The 23,422-nt window shown below is 33.8% G+C and overlaps 3 protein-coding genes across 5 annotated transcripts; 1 reads left to right on the top strand and 2 right to left on the bottom strand.

The window, feature by feature from the left end:
* Positions 1–13: 13 nt before the first annotated feature.
* Positions 14–20,161, bottom strand: LOC117611587 (uncharacterized). 3 transcript variants are annotated; one of them, XM_034339578.2, is made up of 27 exons: positions 19,780–20,159; positions 17,840–18,169; positions 17,373–17,660; positions 15,644–17,152; positions 11,001–11,165; positions 10,596–10,781; positions 10,336–10,512; positions 10,102–10,267; positions 9,934–10,042; positions 9,737–9,860; positions 8,919–8,985; positions 8,726–8,835; positions 8,508–8,662; positions 8,334–8,427; positions 8,076–8,260; positions 7,860–8,010; positions 7,549–7,739; positions 4,718–4,824; positions 3,596–3,783; positions 3,092–3,523; positions 2,771–3,022; positions 2,595–2,693; positions 2,346–2,509; positions 2,078–2,273; positions 1,825–1,973; positions 1,606–1,764; positions 16–1,502 (listed from the first exon to the last, which is right to left on the bottom strand). In XM_034339578.2, exons 2-27 carry the CDS (start codon positions 18,062–18,064, stop codon positions 1,382–1,384), a joined length of 5,769 nt encoding a protein of 1,922 aa, XP_034195469.2. In that variant the 5' UTR covers positions 18,065–18,169; positions 19,780–20,159; the 3' UTR covers positions 16–1,381. The 3 variants fall into 3 exon arrangements, with proteins under 3 accessions (XP_034195470.2, XP_034195469.2, XP_034195468.2); XM_034339577.2 differs by having other exon boundaries at positions 17,840–18,352; XM_034339579.2 differs by lacking the exons at positions 8,334–8,427; positions 8,508–8,662 and having other exon boundaries at positions 14–1,502; positions 17,840–18,352; positions 19,780–20,161.
* LOC117611603 (carbohydrate sulfotransferase 11) lies at positions 13,171–15,168 on the top strand. The gene is made up of 6 exons (XM_034339605.2): positions 13,171–13,488; positions 13,546–13,694; positions 13,767–13,938; positions 14,240–14,399; positions 14,481–14,680; positions 14,780–15,168. The coding sequence occupies exons 1-6, from the start codon at positions 13,345–13,347 to the stop codon at positions 15,005–15,007; spliced, it is 1,053 nt and encodes a 350-aa protein (XP_034195496.2). The 5' UTR covers positions 13,171–13,344; the 3' UTR covers positions 15,008–15,168.
* A 468-nt stretch (positions 20,162–20,629) lies between the features above and the next one.
* Positions 20,630–22,698, bottom strand: senju (UDP-galactose transporter senju). Its single transcript, XM_034339607.2, has 6 exons — positions 22,240–22,698; positions 21,989–22,103; positions 21,852–21,898; positions 21,525–21,664; positions 21,297–21,452; positions 20,630–21,222 (listed from the first exon to the last, which is right to left on the bottom strand). Exons 1-6 carry the CDS (start codon positions 22,325–22,327, stop codon positions 20,749–20,751), a joined length of 1,020 nt encoding a protein of 339 aa, XP_034195498.1. The 5' UTR covers positions 22,328–22,698; the 3' UTR covers positions 20,630–20,748.
* Between the last annotated feature and the right edge of the window lie 724 nt (positions 22,699–23,422).

Genomic DNA, 23,422 nt, shown 5'->3' on the forward strand with positions numbered 1-23,422 from the left:
ATTTCGTCGAGATAAATAAGTATACACATATGCACGACGCGTGTATAATTAAATATATAAATACAAATATCGTAAGTGATTTATTGCACTATAACAATGGACGGAACAATGAATTGAATTCTTTCACTTCGATTAGAGAGCTCCATATTGTTTGGTTGATTTTGTACATATTAATTTATGTATTTACATTGATTTCCTCGAAATTGTATAATACTAATAATTGGAGATCGTTAACAAATAAGATTAATAACAAATATAAGTTAATAGGATGATTAACAGTCAGCGATTCGAAATGGAATCATTGCCATCAGCAATGATATTCCTTTCTTCAATGAAATTTAGTTATAACTTTCTTCCTGCAACTCCCTGTTGAAGAGTTGGTGAAGTGAAAAGAAGAGTAAAAGTTTTGTCATTACAACATTATAAATTTGTAATTTATTAGTAACTTAGAAAGCTATCCTTCAGTAAAACTTAATACCGTTTCATTACGTATATATATCACATTTTATTCGTATTAATATGTTATGTATATTAATGAGAAAGTATCCATGATTTTTTTTTTAATTTATACTTTATGCGATTGACTCTGTCTTATCATAGAATTTGTAATATTCGGCCTTTCGACTAACAATTTGAGCATCATTCAAATCATTAATATCGAACTCTCACAATCATTTACACTGGTTTATTAAAAACAATTTTAGATAAATCTTTTTTTTTTTAATTGTGATAAACTCTTTCAATCTTATAAGGCACTAAAATTTCAAGTACAAGCGTCATCAAAAGCAATCAATGCTGGCTTAAAATGATATCAAAACGAGATTGACGTGTAACAGATAATCATCTGAAGCATTGCTTACGAAGTGGAACAAGAATTATTTACATACTGTGAATTTCTTATCTATAAAAATTGGAATAATTTGGTCGAGTAGAAATGTCATTACAAATCTCACTGTATCTTAACAATTTGAAATCAAGAGTCCCATTAAGATGTAACATATGGATTATGAAAAATAAAAAAATTGTAAAAATCCACTTTATGTAAATAAACTTCTCTCGTTGCAATACGAGTGTGCCGTCTATACAATCGTATAAAAAATGAAATGTACGGACGTACATCAGAGTATCAAAATGTGAAATGTTGAAGAACATCGTCAGTCGTGTATCAATCATGCTTCTTTTCCTCTTTCACGGCTGAACATACTATTAGACTCAGGGAAGAAAACGCGGTTTCATGCTTTCCACGAAAATCATTATCAAAACACGCCACTGAATTCGAATAAACAATTTGTTTTTTTTCACAGTCTTGTTGGATGGATAAAATCCAGCTGCCAAAGAGACACGTATGCAAGATATTATATGATTATGTTTAATAAAACCATTAAAGAGTTTTCAAGGTTTTGTCGATGTGTCTTAAGGTGGTTTCCGGTACCGCGTCTGTTAACGCTTTTCGAAATCCCTCGCAACCCATGATCCGTCGGAACATCTTCTTCGCATGGTTCCTGTGAAGTTAATATATCTAATTATGTTGTCATAATGTCCATGGAATCCATCAGTCTTCCCATCTAGAAAATTTTCAAAAAATTAACAAGATTGTCATTTTACCTAGCATCCAGATTCCCATCGATCAGTAACCTGGCACCTGTACTAAGCAGTTTATCTTTCACATCTTTTGGCAAAATCATCGTGTGTTCGGGTCCTATTCGATCCACTATGGATGCCAGTAATCTAGCCGTTGCAGCTCTTACAATAGCATTTTGATGGCTGAACAATAAGATTGAACGTATTACAGGGAACTTTTTGATATTTCAATCAACAATTTACCTTGCACCGCGTTGCACGATTACAGCGATAGTTTTGTGAGGAGGAAGATGTTCGATCATGAGATCCAAAGCTGCATTACTGTCCGCGCGAAGAAACCGATTTGTATCGGCTGTTCTGTGAAGCAGTGGCTCGGCTATGTCTTCAAAATCCTATTAAAAACACGAATAATAAGTAGAAAGAAGAAACGAAAGTAAGTCTTTTATTTTGCAAAGTCTCCATAGCAAAAGAAATAGAGAACTTTAGGATCTTTCACCTGATCTATACCACGAATCGACGAGCTAAAAATGTCACCAGCTGCCAAACACGCGGTTCGTGCGACCTGTGATCGAAGACTTTTTATTTGTCGGCCTAAAAGTCGACATATCGTCGCTGTTGCACATACATCCAAATATTCAGGTTGTTGCTTTGCGAGCTGAGACAACGTTTTCAAACCTTTCATGGTGATCTCCCTGAAACAATAATAAAAGGTTCGTTTTTAATGTTAGATTGTATTTCTGCTTACAATTTCAGACTTTATTTACCAGTCTTTACTCTCGAGATGAGCGAAACACTGTTGTACTATGGGTTTTGTTTTTTCTGGTTTATCCGAGTTTCTTTTGCTCGATATACCTCTATATCTTCCTGTGGCGCGAGGAACTTTCGATGGGAGTCTTTTGGACAAATTAATAGATTCCACGGGTTGAGTCTGAATAAAGTAAAATTAACTGTACTTATCAACATTTTAAGAATCAAGAAAATGAACGACTCCTTATTCGCAACCGCGATGTTACCTCAATTTTTAAGATTCCCGGTTCTGTATTCGTTTCGCTAGAACTGTCTTTACTTTGTCCATATTCTAAATTATTATTTTCATTAGATTCATTAACAAACTGAAACAGAACATTTCAATTGATGATACAATACAGGAAGAATATAAAGAACTTTGGTTCATTTTATAATTATTTACCCTGAGAGGATTATTATTATTTTCTGCTATTTGAACAGTGGTTTCTACATGGTTTTCAGAGTAATTAGAAACGTCCGTGGAAGAATGAGGTCTGGAGGCAATAATGATCGTTGGTGATTCTCCTGTTTTAGATCCTCTGCGAGACTGACCCGATTCTATCGTTTGATAGGAATCTTTTTCGCACTGCATTTCAGAAGCAACCACTTTTTCTTCACCCGAGTCTACGAAATTCTTGTCCTCTAATTCAAAGCTCTGTTAAAAAGAAACATTTTAAATAACTGTAAAAAATAATATAACGACCTCGCCCCATTTTTGACTAACCAATTTACGCGAACTGCTGCAAGAACCACGTCCCGGTGATTTCAACGCTTCAAAGTCATTCGAATTCCGACTCGACGATCGACTCGATTTCTTAGGGCTGGCTGAGCTTCTCAAAGGCGATGCCCCCACATTTTGAAAGTTCGAATGCAAGATTTCATTAGACGTTTGCAAGCTCTCGTTTGCTAATATTCGTTCACTCGATAAAACAGACACTATGGACCTTCTTTTGATATTCGTTCTTTCAGCTTCATCGGAAGAACTGAGTTGGCTTTCATTCTGATCATCATCGTGGAACTCTAATTGTCTAGACGAAGTTTGTTTTTCGTTCTGTAAAGTTTCTTCCTCGTCGCTGCTCCATTCTTTTGATGGTTCGTCCTCGTTCGATGTGATTATTACTTCGTCTGTAGTTTCGGTATTTTGGTCCAACGTGATCTACGAACGCGATTGGGTATTAGATCAAGTATGCAGAATATAAATTAAATAACTATTTATATCTTTATTTACAACAAAGTCAACGGTATCCCTCGCGGGGGAAGATTGACCAGTGATGATATCAAACGCACTCTCCGCATTTTGTCTATCAGAACTGGATGACCCGTTATCGGTATCCTCTTGTGTGTCTTGCACATCCTGCTCAATATCCTCTTGATTATTATCTAACGCATCCGACGACGAATGTTCGTAATCATCCCCTAGAAAAATACCAATCAAATTATTCATCTAAATCCTTTCATTCTTTCTTTTCTCTACGTTTGCTCTTGTTTACTCAACGAAAGTGAACTAAACGCTTTTTTAATGTTTAGTTTTGATGATTTATTCGTACGAACAGAAAATCAATGTTTGATAAGTATCTTCCAGGTGAGCAGTAAAAACGAAATAATATAAACAATTATTACACGATATGGCAGTGGAAAAAAAGCCGTGATTTATCACGTATATAAATGTTCGAGTAAACGATCAATTTTTTATGTTGAACATCACGAAGGATTTCGATCTAGATTACAATACTTCAGGGTCTGTTCATTTATTGCTGTTGCATGCGTATCTCGTGATGCATCTTTTCATTCCTTTGAACTTAAAAATAAAAAAAAAAGATAGAAAAATTTTAACTCTAGTACGGATTTGGGTAAACCAGATCTAATAAATACATTGATAACGAATGATTGAAAAATTGTGTGAAACATTTTGTAAAATGATATTAGAATAGAGGACCCTGAGATAACTGGCGACGATTTTTGATACGGAAAAAAATGCTCGTTTAAACGAGGCTTAAACGTGACGAGAAAATATTGATTACATCCCCATCGTGTTGGCTTTACATGTTAGTCTGAGGTGAAGAACCTCGCGTTCCAGTTCGTGTACATTCGATCGTTCCAGCTAGTCCCACAGGTTGATTTATCGTTTGTTAACCATCGAAATTCCATTGAAACGTGTCCAACAGTTTTCTATAGGTACTAAATTTAATTCAATAACGATCTGGCCTTCGGAAAATCGATTGGGGGGTAATAATTTCTATGGACAAAATATTGTGATATACTAGAGCAAACATGAGAAAAAAAGAAAAGAGATAATATTCTTAATTTGTTTTTGTAGCAAGCAGTTATTTTATAGTGATTTATTAACTACCTTCGAATTGGGTTTCAACATTCATCTGCGCCACTCTGTAATTTTCTTCCGATAAAAAGTGCTGTTTATTCTTTTCATTGTACTCTTCTTCGTTCACCGTTTTATCTCTGTAACAACGAATAAACAATATTTAATGAAAGAATTCAATGTCAAATTTTGCACTTTATACTTCTTTCTTTTTATACTCGAATGTCGAGGACACAAAGTGTAAAGAAAGTATTTTATATAATTTCTATTGGTATTCGCTACATTACTATAGTTAATAAATCCCATGTGTTGTATTAGAAATTTAAAAAAACCTACATAGTGTCATCGCTTCGACTTAGCCCCAAAGGAATGACAGGAGTAATATTACTAGCGGTGGTTATCCTAAAAGCGGAATCCACCTCTTCCGTTTCAACATCCACGGATCTTCGACATCGAAAAGCACAAGGACAGTATCGAAGAACTGTATTGGTTATCTTGTATTCTTTTCTTCTTGAATGAAAATTTTCATCCCTTCCGATCGAATTTGAATCAGAGTTTTTCAAGACCGTCACCTTGTCGCTCTCCTTGGCCTCTTCAGGCCAAGTGCAGTACTTGAAGATCATTTTCATATGTTCTTGTTCATCGATCACAGTCAAAAGTTCTTATCTTTATCGCACATTTTTTGTAAATAATTTTTATACCGTTTCTTCCTTTCATTCTTCACTTTTCACAGGATAACAAGGATTTAAGAAATTGTTTAATAATTTTGTTGCTTCGAAGACACCATATTTTTTTTATTGTAGAGAAATTAATAATGAAAAAGATTAATTTAATTTCACTTTTTTCTAATTCTTCTTTTTTTTTATTTCGAACGCTAGAGAAGTTGAAGAAACGTTTTGTAAAGCGATTTACTATTGATTCCAATAGTTGCTTTAACTATTATTAGTCCGTTGTGAAAATAGCGTTACACATAAATTATGCAACTCCAAGTTGTAATTTCTAATCAATAAACGGAGTAATAGCTCTTCGAATTTAATTTCAACTAGAAAACAATGTGAAGAATAGTTTGAAACTGATAACAATGTAGAAAATTTGTCGGTTCAAGAGATTTTGTAAATTTCAAGAAACTTGGAGGCAGTAAATTTCACGTGACTAAACGATATGCAATTCTAATTCTCAGCACTTCGAGTTTATCTTCCTAAGGTTAAGGAATGATTGATTAACAACCTGTTATCAAACCGACTACACTCAACACTGCAAGTTCAAATTCAAATAAAAAATTTAAAAAAGAAAAATACAAAGTTCTAACATTGTTACAATACAAAATCTGTAATTAAGATTTTTAATATAAATTACAATAAAATTTTATTCAACAGGTATTAGAAAATACCTAATTTAAATATTAGAGGGTGTTACACCCCCCATAATCTAGAAAAAGATTAAAATCCATCAGTTTAATATGTTCAATTGTCTTTAACGTTAAAAAATATTAACAAAAAATTACAATATAAATAAGACACATTTTTTATATAAAATGACCTGATACTTTAAATCACACCATAAAATTTATTTTCCACAATGTCACTATAGCACAACTATACACTTTAATTTGAAAATGTATGGAAAATTTTTGGTCACTTTCTTGCTAAATTAAAAAAGAAATATAGAGGGGGGTAATTGTAAAGGATGCGACAAATGACGACGCATACGCACGACTGTGTGCCCACATAGACGTCAAGCGTCCCGACGCTGACCGCTGCCCCTACCTTTCAACCTGTAATCCCCTCCTTCCTTTTCTCTCTTTTCCCTTCTACCATTTCACCTGTAACCCCGTGATACCATATCGAATGGCTTTACACTGACCGTAGCTCGACCCCTTCTTTGTCAAGGGGCTGTAAGACCTATGTGGATATAAGTATCAGGGGGTGAAAATGACCGGTTATAACGTCATCACTTTTCACCTTTTCTTAAGTTCATTTGTTATTTTCTATTTGTATCGATTTTCTATCATGGACACCTAATATTTTATAGAAATTTCAATTTTAAAAATTATACAGTTTATAAATAAAATATGTAAATGCGCAATCAATTTTAGAGTATCGGTTATTAGGACTTCGAATTGCGATACAATGCTCGTAAGAATTTCTCGACGAGCTTTATAATGAATTTAAATTACCGCTTAGATAGGGCTTTACAATGAGTTATTTAAATCACGACGAAATATAATTACGAGTCCAGTTCTAACATTACCTCTCACGCAACAATCATAAATCACAAGAAAGAAAAACGAGATCAAACGTTTCTCAACAGATTTCTTACTTTATAATTGTTCTTTAAATAAAACTGTATATAATTTTAATGATTTAAATTATCAGTACAAAAGTAAGAGTGCTTTTTTAACGTGTCCTAGATAACAAGTTAAAAATAAAATTTCAATTTCAAGTTGATTTAAAGGATAAAACTACGAGTCATGTTTCATTTAACGTCTGAAGAAATCGATCAAGTAAATACAATATAATGGTTTCAATGCTACCCATATAATGTTGGTTTAGAGAGTTACATTCTCAGAAAAAATTGTCGTACCCTATGTTTGTCACCTTCCTAGAACTACATGTAGTTAGAAAGCTGTAAAAATTGTCACGATACATTTTGTAACATGCATCGAAATAAGCAGGATTGTTGAAAAAAAAAAAAATAAAATAAAATGACTTACAGGGGCGATAATGCCTCCATAAAATTGCGTCACTACCTTCGGATAGAAAAAGGAACCCGTAGAAATTCTACTATTTATTATCATTACTCTGGTTTAATATTTGCAATAATTCTTACTGTAACTATTTTAAAAATGAAAATGGGTTACTTACGTATCGTATATTTTAACAAATTGCTGACGATGGTACAACTGCGATGGAGACAGAGAACGTAATCTTCTTCTACACGGGGTACCGCTACATATTGCAGGGAAATATTCACTAGTCTGAGCATCTGATGATGATACTTCAACATTAGTAATTTTTTGAGCAGCTGCATCTTTCGTTCTACGATGAAATTTTGGCTATAATGCAATACAATTACAAAATGATTAAAGTTTGTAAGAAATGTTGGATAAATCAGAAAATTCCTAATAATATGTATGATGGATTCGACGCATGATATAGCAATCAGCCCTACTTACTCGAGACAAATTACTATCATTATTTTCATCAGTTCTTTGATTAAAATCCGCAGTATTATAAGGATATGTTAATGGCGTAGGAGCCGTTTGCAATGGTCGAAAAGAATTCTCATCACCAAATCGGTTCTCTCGGTGTGAAACCGCGTTATACCTGAAACAATTAAATAACAATCATTTAATTAAATAATTTTATACGTGTAATCAAGTTACACTTACATATTATGCATTATGAATGATTGTTGAACATTTTTCGATAACGAAGGTTGATGACTTTCAATGGAACTCGAACAACTACACTTAGATCTATCAGATTTTTTTGATAGATTGTCCCTTTCTGTATATTTTGGGTACATTCTAGAATTAACATTCGATAATTCTTGATTCGAATTGTCCGCAACATCCTGCAATATTAACGATTAATTATTGCATATAACTTAATCGTACAGATTTTGCGTTTGATAGATAAAAGTTTACACTGTATTCTGCGCTAGCGTTATTCTTCATCGAACGATAATTATCATAATCTTGTTGATTTTTTCTTCTTCGATAATACATTGCCTCACAATTTCTGTTAACATTTCATTATTCCTTTTCAATTACTTCCGTACAATTAAATCTTATTGAATAATAAAAATAAAAAGTTGATACCTAAAATTTTCTTCTATATTATCTCTGAATCTTCTTTTCGAATTAGGATTTATTAATTGAGAATTAATTGATTTATCCTGATTGTAATCAATTTTTGCCCCACGATCGCGAATATACAATACAGGTATTCTTGATTCTGTTTTATTACCGTTATCCTAAGATACAAAACTTTATAAGAATTTTTTTAAATAGAAACCATGAAATTTCGTGAAATTTACCCTCCGATCAAATTTATCTTCTACGATGATACGATAATTGGCGGATTCTCTCGGGTATTCTGGAATTCTTGTTTGATTTCTCGATTTTATATCCAAATTGAAAGCTTCACCTTAAACAAAAGTATCTAATACTTAATATTTATTATCGTTAATTGTACTGTTATTAAAAGAGCAATATTTACATAATAATTACCATTACGGATATTTGTAGTTGCGCCTTTGGTTTCCAATAAGTTCACTTCATCTTCGCATCCAAGATTCTAAGTAAAAAGATACATAAAATTTCACAATTATTATTACAATAAAAAAATAATAAATAATCATGTGCTAACCTTAAGTGTTTCTAACAAATGGATGAAACATGAATGATACATAATTTCAATGAATTATAATCAATACAAAATTGAATTCTTTATAAACAATAAAAAATAATGCAAAACTGAAAAGAAATTTTCTCATACCGTTTATCCGGCAAAGCGGTAAAAAAGCGATCCGAATGTTGTTAATCTACTGTCTTGAATCCATCAACGAGTGACTTGAAACGATTTATCATCGATATAAAGTCAATAATTGCAAACCATTAAACGTTGAAACTACATATTTTTCTACGCAACATCAGAATTTACATTGTGTAAATATACAATTTGTAAAAACATACAACCATGATTTGCAACTTAACTAGGGCCCTGATATAATGCGATTACATTTTGTAAGTAAACGTTGATTTCGCGACACGCGATCAAACGTCAACGCAAGCTTTTACGCTTATGTTTTATTAATGAGTTCATTAAAATTGTTAATAACTACAGTCGCATTCAGCGCAACAATACGTATTACATATACAATTAACGAATTATATTTAACGTAACTGCAGTGGCCTGATTACATTACATTCGGTATAAAGGAATAATTGTAAAGTATACCAAGAGAAATGCAGTATTTAGTAATTCGGTAATTTTTTTTTACACATCTGCATAGAGGAACCCTCCAACTTCAAAGGATTATTTTTACCTGATTTTGAGTTGGAACCATTTGCCAAACCAATGGCGGGTCTGTTTTAGAACGCATTCCAACTCCAAGTGCAACGAAGTTTGGTCTTTCGATCCATGGGCTTTCACAATTAGCATTTTCATTCCTGTAAAGATTATTAAGTACCCACTATTTGTATGTAATCGCTGGTTTGATGAATCTGACTTTCTAGTAACTACCTTGCAAATCTTTCTTTCTCGGACCTCGTAGCTATAATTTGGCTTTTGGTACGTCCAATGCTGGGCGAAACCGAACCACTTCCAGCTACAATCCAATCGACATCAGGTCCTGCACAAATATACTTAAATATGAAACAGTGAATAAAAATTTAGGAGCAATGAATTTACCTGTAGCTATTTGCACGGTAGGTGAAATTTGTAAACCGTACATAACGAGACCATCAACAGAGACTAAGGGTAAGGATTTACGAGCTAGACGAGCCCTGATTGCAGACATCATTGCCTCTGCATCGTGATAACCTTCCGATGCTTGTTTTCCTGCTGCTAATACTTCCTAAAAAAAAAACAAAGATCCAATTTACGTTAGACACTAGAACACGTTAGATAAGAAACACGATATACCTCAGATTCATATATCTGTGCTAAAACAGCCAAAGTGTCAAGTGCAGCTTGTCGCACCCTACGTCGTCTATCTCTAACCATTTTAGCCACTTTATTGGCTATAATATCCGCTTTGAATTCTGTACTTGGAAACGTTACCAATGAAAAAATTAACAGCTGCAGTGTATTTTCTCTAGTCTGCAACAAAACCAAAATCCATCTAAAATGAAAACTTTGCCAAAGAGAATTACCTCTAAATTAAAAAGAAAAAGAAAAATCACTTTGGCATTTCTAGCATTTAGACACTGCGGTTGCAGAAGTTGTTCCAGAAGAAGAGCAGGTCTTAGCCTGAGCATCGTTATCCTGGCCAACTGGGTCGCACTGGGTCCTCCGTGTCTTGCCAAACCCCAAGCTAACTGCGGTAACTGTTTCTTCAAAGCCTCCTCGCTTACACCAGCTACGACTACCTAAGTAGAGAAAATAATTTTTATCAGTTGAAATCAGAAGACTGTAAATCTTAATAGGAAATATCCATAAAATTTCCATAAAGAGTGACAATTTTTTATTTAAGATTTCTTAACTTTCATATTGTTTATCATTTGTATTGATTATTATAGAACATTCTATACGTTAATTAAAATAATGGTATCGCTCAGGATTGATCTAATGGCGCAAATTAGATTTACCTTAGCCACCGCTAAGCCCGCAGCCGCTACTCGACAGCTCCTTTCGCAGCCTAGCACTGCATGCAAAAGAGATCCTAATCGTGGCTCTATCGCGATCAGTGCAGAAGACGTTCGCAAAGCCGATGCTACTCTCTCTAAACCCCTAACACGAGCTCTCCAGTCCTCCTGAAACGATATCAAATTACAATTAATTAATAATCATCTTTTATCTATTTTCTATGCTGGGAATTTCTGCAACTTTTATAGATTATCCTGTGTTCGGTGTATCATCGAGGAATGAAAAATGTTATTAATAATTGATAGAAATTTCATAGAGAAAGTATCATTTAGTAATGCCGTTTGGTCAAGAATCAAGAGTCGTCCAGTGAACATTATCGATCGTTGCACCAACTCTGAATGCAATGCACTAGGTAACATCTGCATTCACTTTTCGATTCGGCTTTATTTACACGGAAGTAATCAATATCATTGACTTTCATAATTCCATTGAACTTAACGGTATATAGGTATACATAGCACGTAGGTGTCTTGAAAAGTTTATCGAGGGAAACATTCATTTTTCAATAAAAGATCAATCATTCTGTATCAATGATATCCATGAAACCTTTATGCAGTTATTTCCTTTACAGTTTAAGCTTTAAAAATCCAGGTATTTCCTAAAAGATTCACGTTTCTCTTCGTGGTATCTTATAATTACACGAAGCACGGAAATGAAAACGCAAATTCTGGATATCATAAAGAATTCGAGGATGCCACGTGAAAGTTCCAGCAAAGTGGAAGTACAGTACAATTGCCAGGAGCAATTTGCATGTAGAGAGAAACGACGTTTTACACGCAACACGTTCCTAATTATTTTCTTGTTAGCCGGCGAACCAGAGAATTTCCCTCGTAGCGGCATAAATGTTTCGCGAGGAAATCTGTCGTTTTTCACCCGCGGAATATTCATACACGAACCGCGACGGGACGCGGTACCATCAGGTGGAAAATGAAACAGCATGCATAATTTGAACAGGCTGTTTCACTGCCACGAAGATACGACAAACGTCGCCCGAGAGAAATATCCCCTGGTAATGCGATCAATCTACTTAATCAGACAAACTGTAAAATTCCAACTAACCGAACGCGACGGTGTTTCAAATATATGTATATTCCAACAGTGACCAAGACAAATTACGAGCAATTAAAGCATCACCCTGAGGTACAAGCTTCACTAAACGACAATATTATGCTGCAAGGTGCATATTTTTTAAAGCATAAAACAGCGAAAAAGTGTGACAGGAAAATTGGAAATTTGTTAAGTTAAACTGTTTTCACGTGCCAAAAATGATGAAATTTTTTTAAATTCTTATTTAAAATAGTTCCTGGAATGCTGAGAATTACGCTACATTAGGAATCGATATAAAGAGTATTATTTACTTTTCTGATATTCTTATCGCACAAGCATGTGGATGTGCATAGGTGTACTGCATAAATGTATCATACAGGTACACAGTTGAATTCACAGGAAGGTATAGAATAGCCTTGAACTTCCGTTGAATGAAAGGAAGATACTTTCGTGGTCACGAGACTTACGTTTTTCTGTGATATCGATAATTGCATTAAAACTATTGTCTGCTTTCATCGGTGATGTCTGACGTACAGAGCGGTGTGAAAATATTATGTACCGAACTAAATATGCTAAATTCTATATTTTTCAAATCCTATTTATCAAGTTCCCTATTTAATAAGCATTCCGAATTCTATATTTTTAAAGACAAATTAAATTTTTAAAAACTTGAAAATAATAGGTATCTGATATCTAGACTTATACAAAAACATCCCAGTTACTCAACTAATCGAATTAGTATGCAACGGAATCTCCTCTGAGTTTTCGTGCTGGAATACCTCTGACTCGATTCCAGGAGCGGATTTATTCGATAAGACTAGATAAGTTTAATCAAGACGATAACGCAAACAAACGTTCACAACAAGAACATAAAGTTCTCTTTCCTACAAACCTTTATCCAATCTATGATCTAATTCTAAATGATTCGTTAGTAGTTCAAGGACTTCATTCTCGTTGTATAATCATTTAACAGAAACTATATTAAATCTTATACCTACAACTTCTGGTATAAATAATTGATTATTTCTTGGAATTTGAAATTAAATTTTAGAATATAGTTCCTTGCTACAGGTTCAGAATACTCTAAATCCATCACTGTCCGAATAAAGGAGGAAACCGGTCAGTCAGTGCCTTGCCAGAGAGAATAACGAATATCTACTTTGCTCTTCTGTTAAATATATTTTTTTATCGGTGAATTCTGAAACAAAATCAATAGAATGAAAGATAAAGTGTTGAATAATGATTAGAAGTTATAAAAGAGGGACAATTCAAATTTTAAAATGTATCATCAGTTGTGGATTAGCTTTTTTTGTTATAAAATTGCTACTTATTGGAGATGAAAGTAAACCACTGCCCGAGTTCGGTGATAGAGAGAAACTGATGGTAGATAAATAGATATATTTATAAAAACAAATATAGTAACTTATCAATTACTTTCAGATTGAAGCAGAGAATGATAATTCCAATAGAATATCGACGATAAGAAATACTTGTCAAAAGTACAATTTAGGGATCTATAAGAAAATTGGTGGATCTTCTATTTTTAAACATCCGCCTACACCACAATACAGTGTTTTTTATATAGTCAGGTTTGTTGTTTAAATCGATAAATAAAAATCACTTTATTTTATGCTTCTCCAACAACAGTGATGATTGAATAGGAATCACGGTCTATCATACTGTCCGATTTACAAAGCTGGTAGTACAACATGGATTTACAACTTATGTCTTCTAATGAACGTGTCCGAGAAGGAACTAAACGGTGGAAAGGAGCAGATATCGACCATTGCCAGAAGGCTAATACCGGAACTAGAGTTTCCAGAAGCCGACCAGGTAAAACTTCGTTAATTTTCTAAACCGAAAATTTAGAAAGGGTAGAACAGCATAAGATGGTCAAAAGTGCCCTTGAGCCGATTCTAGAATACTCTAGGGTGCATTGCTGAATAAAATCGACTCAAGGGCACTTTTGATCATCATATCCTGCTATATCCTTTAATAAACTATAATTACTGGGTCGAACTGGGCTCAAGTGAAAAATGGCAATACCAAATTCTATGTTTTCCAAAGTTTCCGAATTATTCAAATACGCTACGACTAATCCTGTAACAAGATTAAACAAGGAAAACTGATACAGGCTTTAAAAGCAACGAAGAAACTGCTGGTGGTAAGGCAGCCATTTGAAAGATTGTTGAGCGCGTATCGCGATAAGCTGGAAAACTCCGTGGCTGGAAGGGAACACGGGACACTTCACTTTTATCGGAAATACGGTGGCAAGATTGTTGAAAAGTACCGTGGTAAGTCACGGTAGAAAATATTGATCCTGATGTTCCTTGCTCGGCTAACAGGATAATGAAGTATTTATCATTCGTTAAAAGAGAAGAATTTCACAAAACCTCGGGATGATCAAGTGATTAGAAGAAAGGACATACCTGAACCAGCGGGAATTGAGCCGACTTTCAAAGAATTTGTACAATATTTAATTGATACTGATTTGGCCAGCTATGGGGACGATCATTGGATGCCTTACTATTTCTTTTGTACACCTTGTATCGTTAATTATGATATAATTGCAAAGGTATTCGATTAATCTTTGGGCGATGGACCATAGTTTCTGTAAAGAAAATATATGTTTTTAATTGTTAATCGTAATCATTACGTACGACATGTTCTATAGGTAGAAACATTGTGGAGGGACCAGATTTATACGATCCATAAATTACAGCTGCAAGAGGTAATTAAACCGAGATGGCGACATAGCGGCGGGTACTCGAATGCGTCGAGAATATATTTCAGTCAATTGAACCGAGATATGGTGGAAAAATTGTATGAAAAATTCAAATTAGACTTTGAGTTGTTCGATTATTCGCCTAAGGTTTATTTCCAATATGCAACTTCTACTTAGAATTTTCTTAATCAACGATATTACATTTCTTCACGATAATTTCTTTTTATTTTTTTTTGTAAAAAGGATAAGGAATAAAATATGAAGTACGATTAGAATCGCAAAGAATTTGAAGCTCGTTAACGAGCACCCTGTTTTTTTTTCCTTTTTTTTTTTTCGTTCACATCCATTCATTAATGTGACTCGAGGGGAAGCCTTCGACTTTAGGACAGATCGTTCTGATACATTACAACGAAGTGGGTCAATCGATTTCGTCGGCAAAAGTTCGTCGCGTGGTGTAACGTGATTTAAACTCCATTAATTAACATTACCTATGCTTATCGACTGTACGCGTTTCCTTCTTTCCCTTGTGCATTGAAATCTTCGCGCAAACTGCGCTTAAAGTCTTGATAAAAATCTCCATTTTACGAGCAAGAACTTCTTCAAAACTCACTTTTCCTACTAGCCACTGATTGTTTTAATAATCCATTGAGGGGTTGCAACCAAATAAATGAGTGTTGCTTTAAAAAATTGCTGGTGCATAGAATACATAAATTAGATAATAAATAAAAATAATGAACAATCAAGCTTAAGAAAAAGTAGTCGTGCAATAAACAATTGAAGGTATAAATAAAAGAAGAAAAAAAAATGTTATACCTTATTATGTAAATCCTCCAACACTTCCTGATCGACCAATCCTAATCCCTCCCAGCTTGGTTCTTCGGATTTAACTTCCGCTTCGCCACCAGCATTTCCATTTTTCTCGATCACACTAGGCGCAGCTTTATCGCGATCACCCCTCGACGTTCGTTCACAGTCAACGTTATCGTGCTTTGAACCAGTCGTCAAACAACTTTTCAACTTACCACCACTTCTATCGTCTTCGTTAACATCATCGCGAATCTGTTCTGTTTCGTTGCATCGGATCGGTGAACCAAATAAAGAATCCACTTTTTGAATATTCTCCACGGTCACACGTTTGTCTTCTAAAATCCTCTCTTCTCTAACTTCCTCTTCTATCCTTTCCGCCTTGTTATTATCTTTATTTTCATATTCTTTAACAACTATTACCGAATTTTGATCATTGCTGCTCTGAGCATTCTGAACTAAAATAACATCCTCTCTTTTAGCTTCCTCAGGTTTTCCACTAATCGCGATGCGTTCCTCGTTCGTTTCAGGATTTTGTTTACCATTCTTCGTATTCTTTTTCTTTCTCGACTGCTCCGCAGACTTCTTCATCGATACCGGACTATTCGTCCTCGCAAGGATGCTCTTCTTAGGACTCAACTCCGCGTTATGAGTATATACATCTCTTTTCGGGCTGCTGGAAACTGATCTAGACGGTCTGTTCGTTTTCCCAGCCTCTCTGCGAGGACTGCAAGGCTGGGAGGACGGTCTTGGCCTCGCGTTAGGCATCTTTGTGGCCGGTGAAACGGGAACTGGTATTCTTGTTTTTGGTATCGTCTCGATAGACTCGGTCTCGTCGCTGTCCGGAGTCCTCAGTTTGACTATCTCCCCGCCAAAGTGTACTCTTCTCGGTGTCTTCCGTCTATCATGAGACGCGTTCTTTCCTTCGGTGTCGTTTCTCACGTCCGTTCCGCTCTCTTCGTCCTGCTCCTTCTCACTGTCGTCTTTCTCTTCAAGAATCGTCATCGTGATGGCTGTTTCTTCGTTGAATTTAATTTCAGTCTCCAGCACCACTCTTCTAGCCGCCGACATTGCTCCAGTGTTCACTTCGTCCTCTTCCTCGGCTATGCCTGACGTATCGCTATCGCTATCCCACTTTCGGTCTTGTTCCTTGCTCTCAGTTACTTTCTCGATGCTTTTCTTCTGCGTCCTTTTATTGGACCTTACGTTGTAGATCTTCGATAGTATCTCGATGTTCTTCTTCAGTTTGTTGTCGTAGTCCTCCAGGTAGCTCTCGAAGGTTTCCGTGCCAACGGCATCACGGATTTTAGTCAAGGACTTCAGTACAGCCTCCTGATGAGGCACCTGAGCTAAACGAGATGCCAAAGCTATCGTTGCGTCTTTCACCAACTGCGGAGACGGCGATGGGCTGCTCGACGATGGGAACAATAAGGATGGCACGCTCAAGATCACTCCGGTGGTGACGTTCGTCTGGAAAGAGTCGCACACCTCGGAACGGTTCAAGCCATCCTGAAGAATCTGCAAGAAAACGTGCAAGTGGTCGATGAAATTGCGTTTTACGATCGATCAGTGTATCGGATAGTGGGGGATAGTCTGCAAGGTTATCGTATATTTCCTTCCTTCCTTCCTTCCTTCCTTGTATGCCCGAGGAACATTTTGAGAATCAGCAAGAAATTTAAAGGTCAAGACGATATTATAACGATCCAGTTTTTTTTTTTTTTTTCAATGAAAATCTTACCCTTTTAATAGTGTTCTCTTTGTCGCGATTATGAGTGAGAAAAACCCGTAAAGCGTCGAGAGCACCCTTGCGAACAGCAGGCGCGGGGTGGCCCAAATTATTGACCAGTTCCGGTACCACTGGTTGCATGACCTTGTCCACGATGTCAGCATTCAACGTCGGTAACACGTCGATTAGGACACGAAGAGCATGCTGACGCACCTCCCATTCCGGATCACGCAGTCTCTCTGATATTTCCAGAAACGTTAGACGCGTGTCGACCTCGCTTGGGAACTTTCGTGTACGCACCTACGGTAAAATCTTTGCATAACTACTTTAATTAATTCTACATAATTCGATGTACCGTTGCCTCGAAATAAGCAACTCGAGCAGGTATGATTGTATTTCGTGATACTTTTATGTGATGAAACTGTCAGCCAATGTGATTATACTAATTTGCCAAAAACGGGGAAAATTATTATACTAACCACGTGTTCCCATAGAGGAGTAAGTTGTATGGGTTGTCCATTGGATGATGTCAGTGTCATTTTTCGAGGAAGCCGCTGACGATGATTACGACGAGACGGACTCTTGGGAGTTGAATGAAAGTGAAAGGGTGAAGAAGGTAGGGGTGAAGAATCCTTTTGGGGCTGCAGAGGCCCCGAATTCGTCGACCCTGTCATAGATGAGGAGAACTCGAAGCACTCGGACATACCCAGGCTACGTCTCGTCCCTTGGGAATCGTATGTCCTTCATCGTCTTCCTTAAGAATCGTTTTTCCACTTCCTGTTCGTTCATCGAGTCACGCGAGGACAAACCTGATTGATAGATTCGTTGGATATTTACAGTGATACGAGTAACGTTGTAACGCTGTAACGCTTGTACATCCGTCCTGTTTAATACCCAAGATGTCCTATAAAATCCTTAATCATTTTGAACTATATTACTGGCATTTAATAGAAATTTTATTTTCCTCCAATTTCTGATCCTGTAATTGCATCCTAAAATAATAGGAAAAAAAATTCATCGAATGCATTTTGTTATTCTCTATGAAAAAAATATTAAGGTAATCGAGTAGAATATTGATTAGTTCAAAAGAGATTTTCTCGGTCTTTCTATAATGTTACCCTTTACATAGATACGTGTTTCAAAGTATACACTTAAGTAAAGTGAACCAATTGGTTTTGAATAATTTCTTTGTTACAAGTACGACTTAAATTGTACGAACTTTAAATAGTAGTTCGATCAAGATACATAAGGTATTCAAAGGTCTATTTAGTATAATATTTCGTAGAATTTCGTTATTTATTTAAATGAATCTTCTTCCGATGAATTAAAATTTCATAACATCTTGACTTTCGTTATGTTTACTTCCGGCAGCAGTACCTAGAAATGTATGAAATGATTGACATTGCTAAGACTAACCGGTTAGCTACCGACGCATCTGATTTCCGGTTTCGGTTGCAGAATTAACCACCTTAGTCACGAAACACGTTTCAATATTAATTTAGATCTCTTTAGCGTGCATAGGAAAACGTTTAACCCCCCTCGAAACAGAAGCCAATAACTCGTAACAACTATACGTATTATATTTTTTTAATTACAGACCTATCTATTTTATACCAACATTTTAAGATTCTATTTCTAGGAATATTTAAAAATAATTCTCCTATTTTTATGTCTTAAACTTTTCATATATAATACGAATTATACAACATTTTATAATTGATAGTTGACAAAACAGTGTGTATAATTTTCCAAATATTACGTTCGACGTGCTCTTATCTGGCTTTGCAAGTAACATTTAAAAAAAAAGGGAGAATCGAGGCGAAGTTTATCATTGAATCTCACGACACGAACTCTGCATAAAAGTAGTACACACGAAAGGTGATTGCATAATCCAAAGAAAACGTGCGTGTGTCTGAAAAGTCGAGAAAGAAAGGGTTGTCCTCTCACGAGGTCGCAATAAGAATAAATACTTTTCTACCTGTATTGTTTTTTCGCACCTATATATCGAATTATCTGTATCGTTTTTAAACTAGTGTCGATATTATTAATAGTGTTAAATATTCTTCATTAAATATCATTAATTAGTATTAAATATACTTAATTTTAATATAAATAATTAATTATTAACTAGAAATGCTAGTAACTTAACAGGAAATTTAGAGGAAATTACGATTTAAAATCGCGCCAATCATGTGTCATAAACTGTCACGTGATCAAATCCGTTACATTTGAATAAATCGTAATACTGTCAAGAGAATCATTTTTTACAATAATTCTATACAATACTTAAAGTTTTGCGTAGAATTTAGAATATATTTTATGAGCATAATAAAAGACATTCAATTTTAAGAATAATCTTATTGTTAAACTAATGATATTACAGATAATATGTGAATATAATAGAGTACAATTGACATACCTGTTGTTTTCATATGAAAATGATACAGAAATTTTTCAGTTTTGCCAACACGTATTCCAATATCCTAATTTTCCAGAAATTATTCACTGTATTATATGCCGAGTTCTTCATTTCGTTATACACGCACATTTCATAACAAACAGCACGTCACCGAGACAATAACCCGGTACGACGATTACGTGACGACGGCCGACATGTGACTGCCGTCACTCTGTTCTCAAAGCAAGGTGGTTTCGAGGTGATATCGACCACCCTCTCCCCACTTCTCGAAAAATGGTTTTATATACGTACTATAGACCATAATCACGAACAGAATTACGAGAACATCAAAAATAATTTATATCGCATAATTTTAGCAAAAGAAATGTATGACTTGTTTCATCGATGTTAGCGAATCGATTTTCCCGCCAATTAAAATTCTAATGGATTCAAGAACTCTTTTTTCAAATTTAAAATTGCATTCGACTCGCTAAAAGGAATGTTAAAATTAATTAAACAACTATATCATAACTAACGTATAAATGAATGCACATTTATGCAAAACTTACAAGTTAATATTTTCAGGAAGTGTTGCTACCCTAACGGTGTACCCGTATGTATGTACGTACGAATAAAGATATCACTACTGACAATAGAAAATTAAAATCATTTATAAAAACAGAAACTTTCTTGTTATTTTATTAAACTTCCGCATATGATTATATTAAAGAAACAATAAATGAATCATTTGTTTTCATTGAGACTAATTACATATGTTTCTATGTAAACTATAAATATTTACACACAAAATAAATTAGTTACAGTTTATAATACTATATAAAAATTACTTTCATTTTACATTTATCTTATAAAAATTGTTTAATATAAAGCGTAAACGACGAACACATAAGTAACAAATTTGTATGAGGTAAAATATTCTTAGAATCAATTAGATGTATCAAATAATAGAAATTTACTTAATTAATTTCATTAAACTATACTATCAGCCTTTGTTCTTTCTTTCGTTTTAACATTTTGTACTGGATGTTGCGAATATAATATCACTGCATAACTCACCATAGCAATCGAAACTACAGTATTTAAATGAATAGGAATACTGAATATTAACCAACACAGGACTGCTGTAAATAGTAATTCTAATGCGCTAGCAAACGTTTTTAAAATTGAATTTAAATTCTTTAGAAACAAACTTGTTATTATTCCGATTGCTGTATTATTTAACATAATTAAAATAACCTTTGGTTGTAAAAGTATACTAGGACTGGCGTCTTTAAATATATTAGATGTGCTATTTTCAAAAATGTAAAGTAATACAAAAACTGAAAAATTGCAAAATATACTGTCAACATACATAAATACATTCTGTACAAAAATATTGATGCTTGCTCCCTGTTCTTTAAGTAAATATTCATTGTATACTCCAGCTAGGCAAGAACAAATAGTCTGAAAAATACAAATGATAATGTTAGATTGCAATTAAAATAATATACTACCAATTATATTGATAATGTATTTACCTGTACAAATATTAAAATTATATTACTATTTAAGTTAACTTTGGCCTTAAATATATTGACATTTAAGTCCAACTCTAAATGTTTCACCATACATCCAATAGTTAACAATACTAATGAAAACCATTGCTTAAGTGACAATTTCTTATCAAAAACGACCTAAAAGAAATAATACTTTAAAAATTTTGTTATGTTCCATTTTATGTGACAAGATAAATCTCTGATATGTACTTGGAAAATAATTCCAGTCATAACAACACGAAGTTGCAATAAAACATAATAAGTTGTTGGATCAAATGCAGCCAAGTTGATAAATGCCAAATTATTGTACAGACAATATAAAAATGAAGGTATTGTGTACAGAAGTAACACTGGAATAGAAAAATGAATGACAATTATTTCACATACATATTTTTTTTATAATTTTAAAAACCTATACCAAATTTTACAAAATCTTTATCTTATCTTTCTAGTTCGTTTACATTACGTATCATTAAGATATGAACTATTGATAGTCTCTAAACCATCTGTTAAGACTAAATCAATACATGCAATTACCTTTTTTATTTCTAGTTACTTCTTGAATGAGACTTGAGACACTATTGCTAGAAACAATAATTAAATTTGTAAATATTAATGGTATATAGATCATGTTAATTGAATTACTTCTATGCCTATAATATAATATTACTTACTCTTTGCAATACAAAATAATTGAGGCAAGCAGTTTTAACACCTCTGTCATTAATACTACCATAACAATGTTATATTCGTAGTGTCCATCTCTTTGAGACCAAGTTACAATAATACCTGTGATAAAAACAATTTAACAATATTAATTTGTATTTTGATAATGACGCATATAAACTAGAATGAAAAGAGGACATATAATAAACAAAAAATTAATACCAAAACAAGTATAACAAACTTAACCACATTTGTGTACCTTGATTTACAAAAAGGGCCATGTACGAAATAAAAATGACAGGACTCCATCTTCCCGGGAATAATTCCCCCCAGTTGATGGAACCCATCGCAAACCCTTTTTTAAATATTATTACGTTACAAACCAATGCATTCGTGAAATATATATCACGACAGTAACCTCCCTGCCGGAACGTCTGTTATCAACTGAGGCTACTAATCATAATATGTTTACATGATAACGAGTATTCAGATGTAATACAACGCATTAAATATTAATTTATGAACAAATGAAAATAAGTTATTTTGCTTCAAAAAAACAGCGATTTAAACATCTGAACATTGCTTCAATGCATTACTCATAGTTCATATAAATATAAATACTTTAGGTAACGCGATATCGTCACAGCATTCAAAATGTAAATGAAAACATATGTAAAATTCATAATTTTTAAATAATAAATATTAAAATAGTTATTCATCATAATATGTATCAAGAGGTATAACTGTATTTTATTTTCACAATCTCTTGAAAATATGTATTATTTAAACTCATTCATGATGAATTACATATAATTTATTTACATACAACTGAAGATTTATATTTAAGTGGTTTACAACACACTATAGTTCTCTTTAAATTCTAAAATTCATTAAATAACAACTGTCTCATTATTTAAGTTTGCCGTTCAATATGGAAGCACATAAATAGAAAATTTATACTATACACAGAACGAAGTATGTTACAGATTACTATTATTACAAATATTCACAATGCTGATAGTATCTACAAGACTGAAGGTTCTGACAAAATTAATCATATTTTAAATTACCTTTTTATAATTTTAAACATAAAATACTCTAAAAAATAAAAAATAATTCCTTTAAAAGAACACATGAAATTACAACCATGTTAAAATATTTATAATCTATACACAAACTAATAATTGTTGCAAATTGTATTGTCTGAAAATTACAAAAAGGCAGTACAACTGTGTGCACAAAGAACTCATTATGAGACCAATTTCAACATGCTATCGTTAATATATTTCTATTATTAAATTGAAAAAGAATTGTACCACTTAGTTCACATATAAACTCCATAAAATGACAGGAATACTTTGTTATTTAAGATTTTTGTATGAATTTCAAATATATTTTCGAAATATCGTAAACTTTAAAAATTCTTCGAAATATAATCAGGC

Source organism: Osmia lignaria, chromosome 10 (genome assembly GCF_051020975.1).
Source record: "Osmia lignaria lignaria isolate PbOS001 chromosome 10, iyOsmLign1, whole genome shotgun sequence".
NCBI classification, from domain to species: Eukaryota; Metazoa; Arthropoda; class Insecta; order Hymenoptera; family Megachilidae; genus Osmia; species Osmia lignaria.

Excerpts from the sequence above, each read along its gene's own strand:
- LOC117611603 (XM_034339605.2), top strand. The coding sequence starts at position 13,345 with ATGATTAGAAGTTATAAAAGAGGGACAATTCAAATTTTAAAATGTATC. Across the intron at positions 13,695-13,766 it reads AGTGTTTTTTATATAGTCAG|GAATCACGGTCTATCATACT; the intron begins GTTTGTTGTTTA and ends ATGATTGAATAG. Across the intron at positions 14,400-14,480 it reads GATTGTTGAAAAGTACCGTG|AGAAGAATTTCACAAAACCT; the intron begins GTAAGTCACGGT and ends ATTCGTTAAAAG.
- LOC117611587 (XM_034339578.2), bottom strand. The coding sequence starts at position 18,064 with ATGTCCGAGTGCTTCGAGTTCTCCTCATCTATGACAGGGTCGACGAAT. Across the intron at positions 2,694-2,770 it reads ATAATAATAATCCTCTCAGG|TTTGTTAATGAATCTAATGA; the intron begins GTAAATAATTAT and ends GTTCTGTTTCAG. Across the intron at positions 2,274-2,345 it reads CATCTCGAGAGTAAAGACTG|GGAGATCACCATGAAAGGTT; the intron begins GTAAATAAAGTC and ends TTATTGTTTCAG.
- senju (XM_034339607.2), bottom strand. The coding sequence starts at position 22,327 with ATGGGTTCCATCAACTGGGGGGAATTATTCCCGGGAAGATGGAGTCCT. Across the intron at positions 21,453-21,524 it reads TGACTGGAATTATTTTCCAA|GTCGTTTTTGATAAGAAATT; the intron begins GTACATATCAGA and ends TATTTCTTTTAG. Across the intron at positions 21,223-21,296 it reads TAATTTTAATATTTGTACAG|ACTATTTGTTCTTGCCTAGC; the intron begins GTAAATACATTA and ends TGTATTTTTCAG.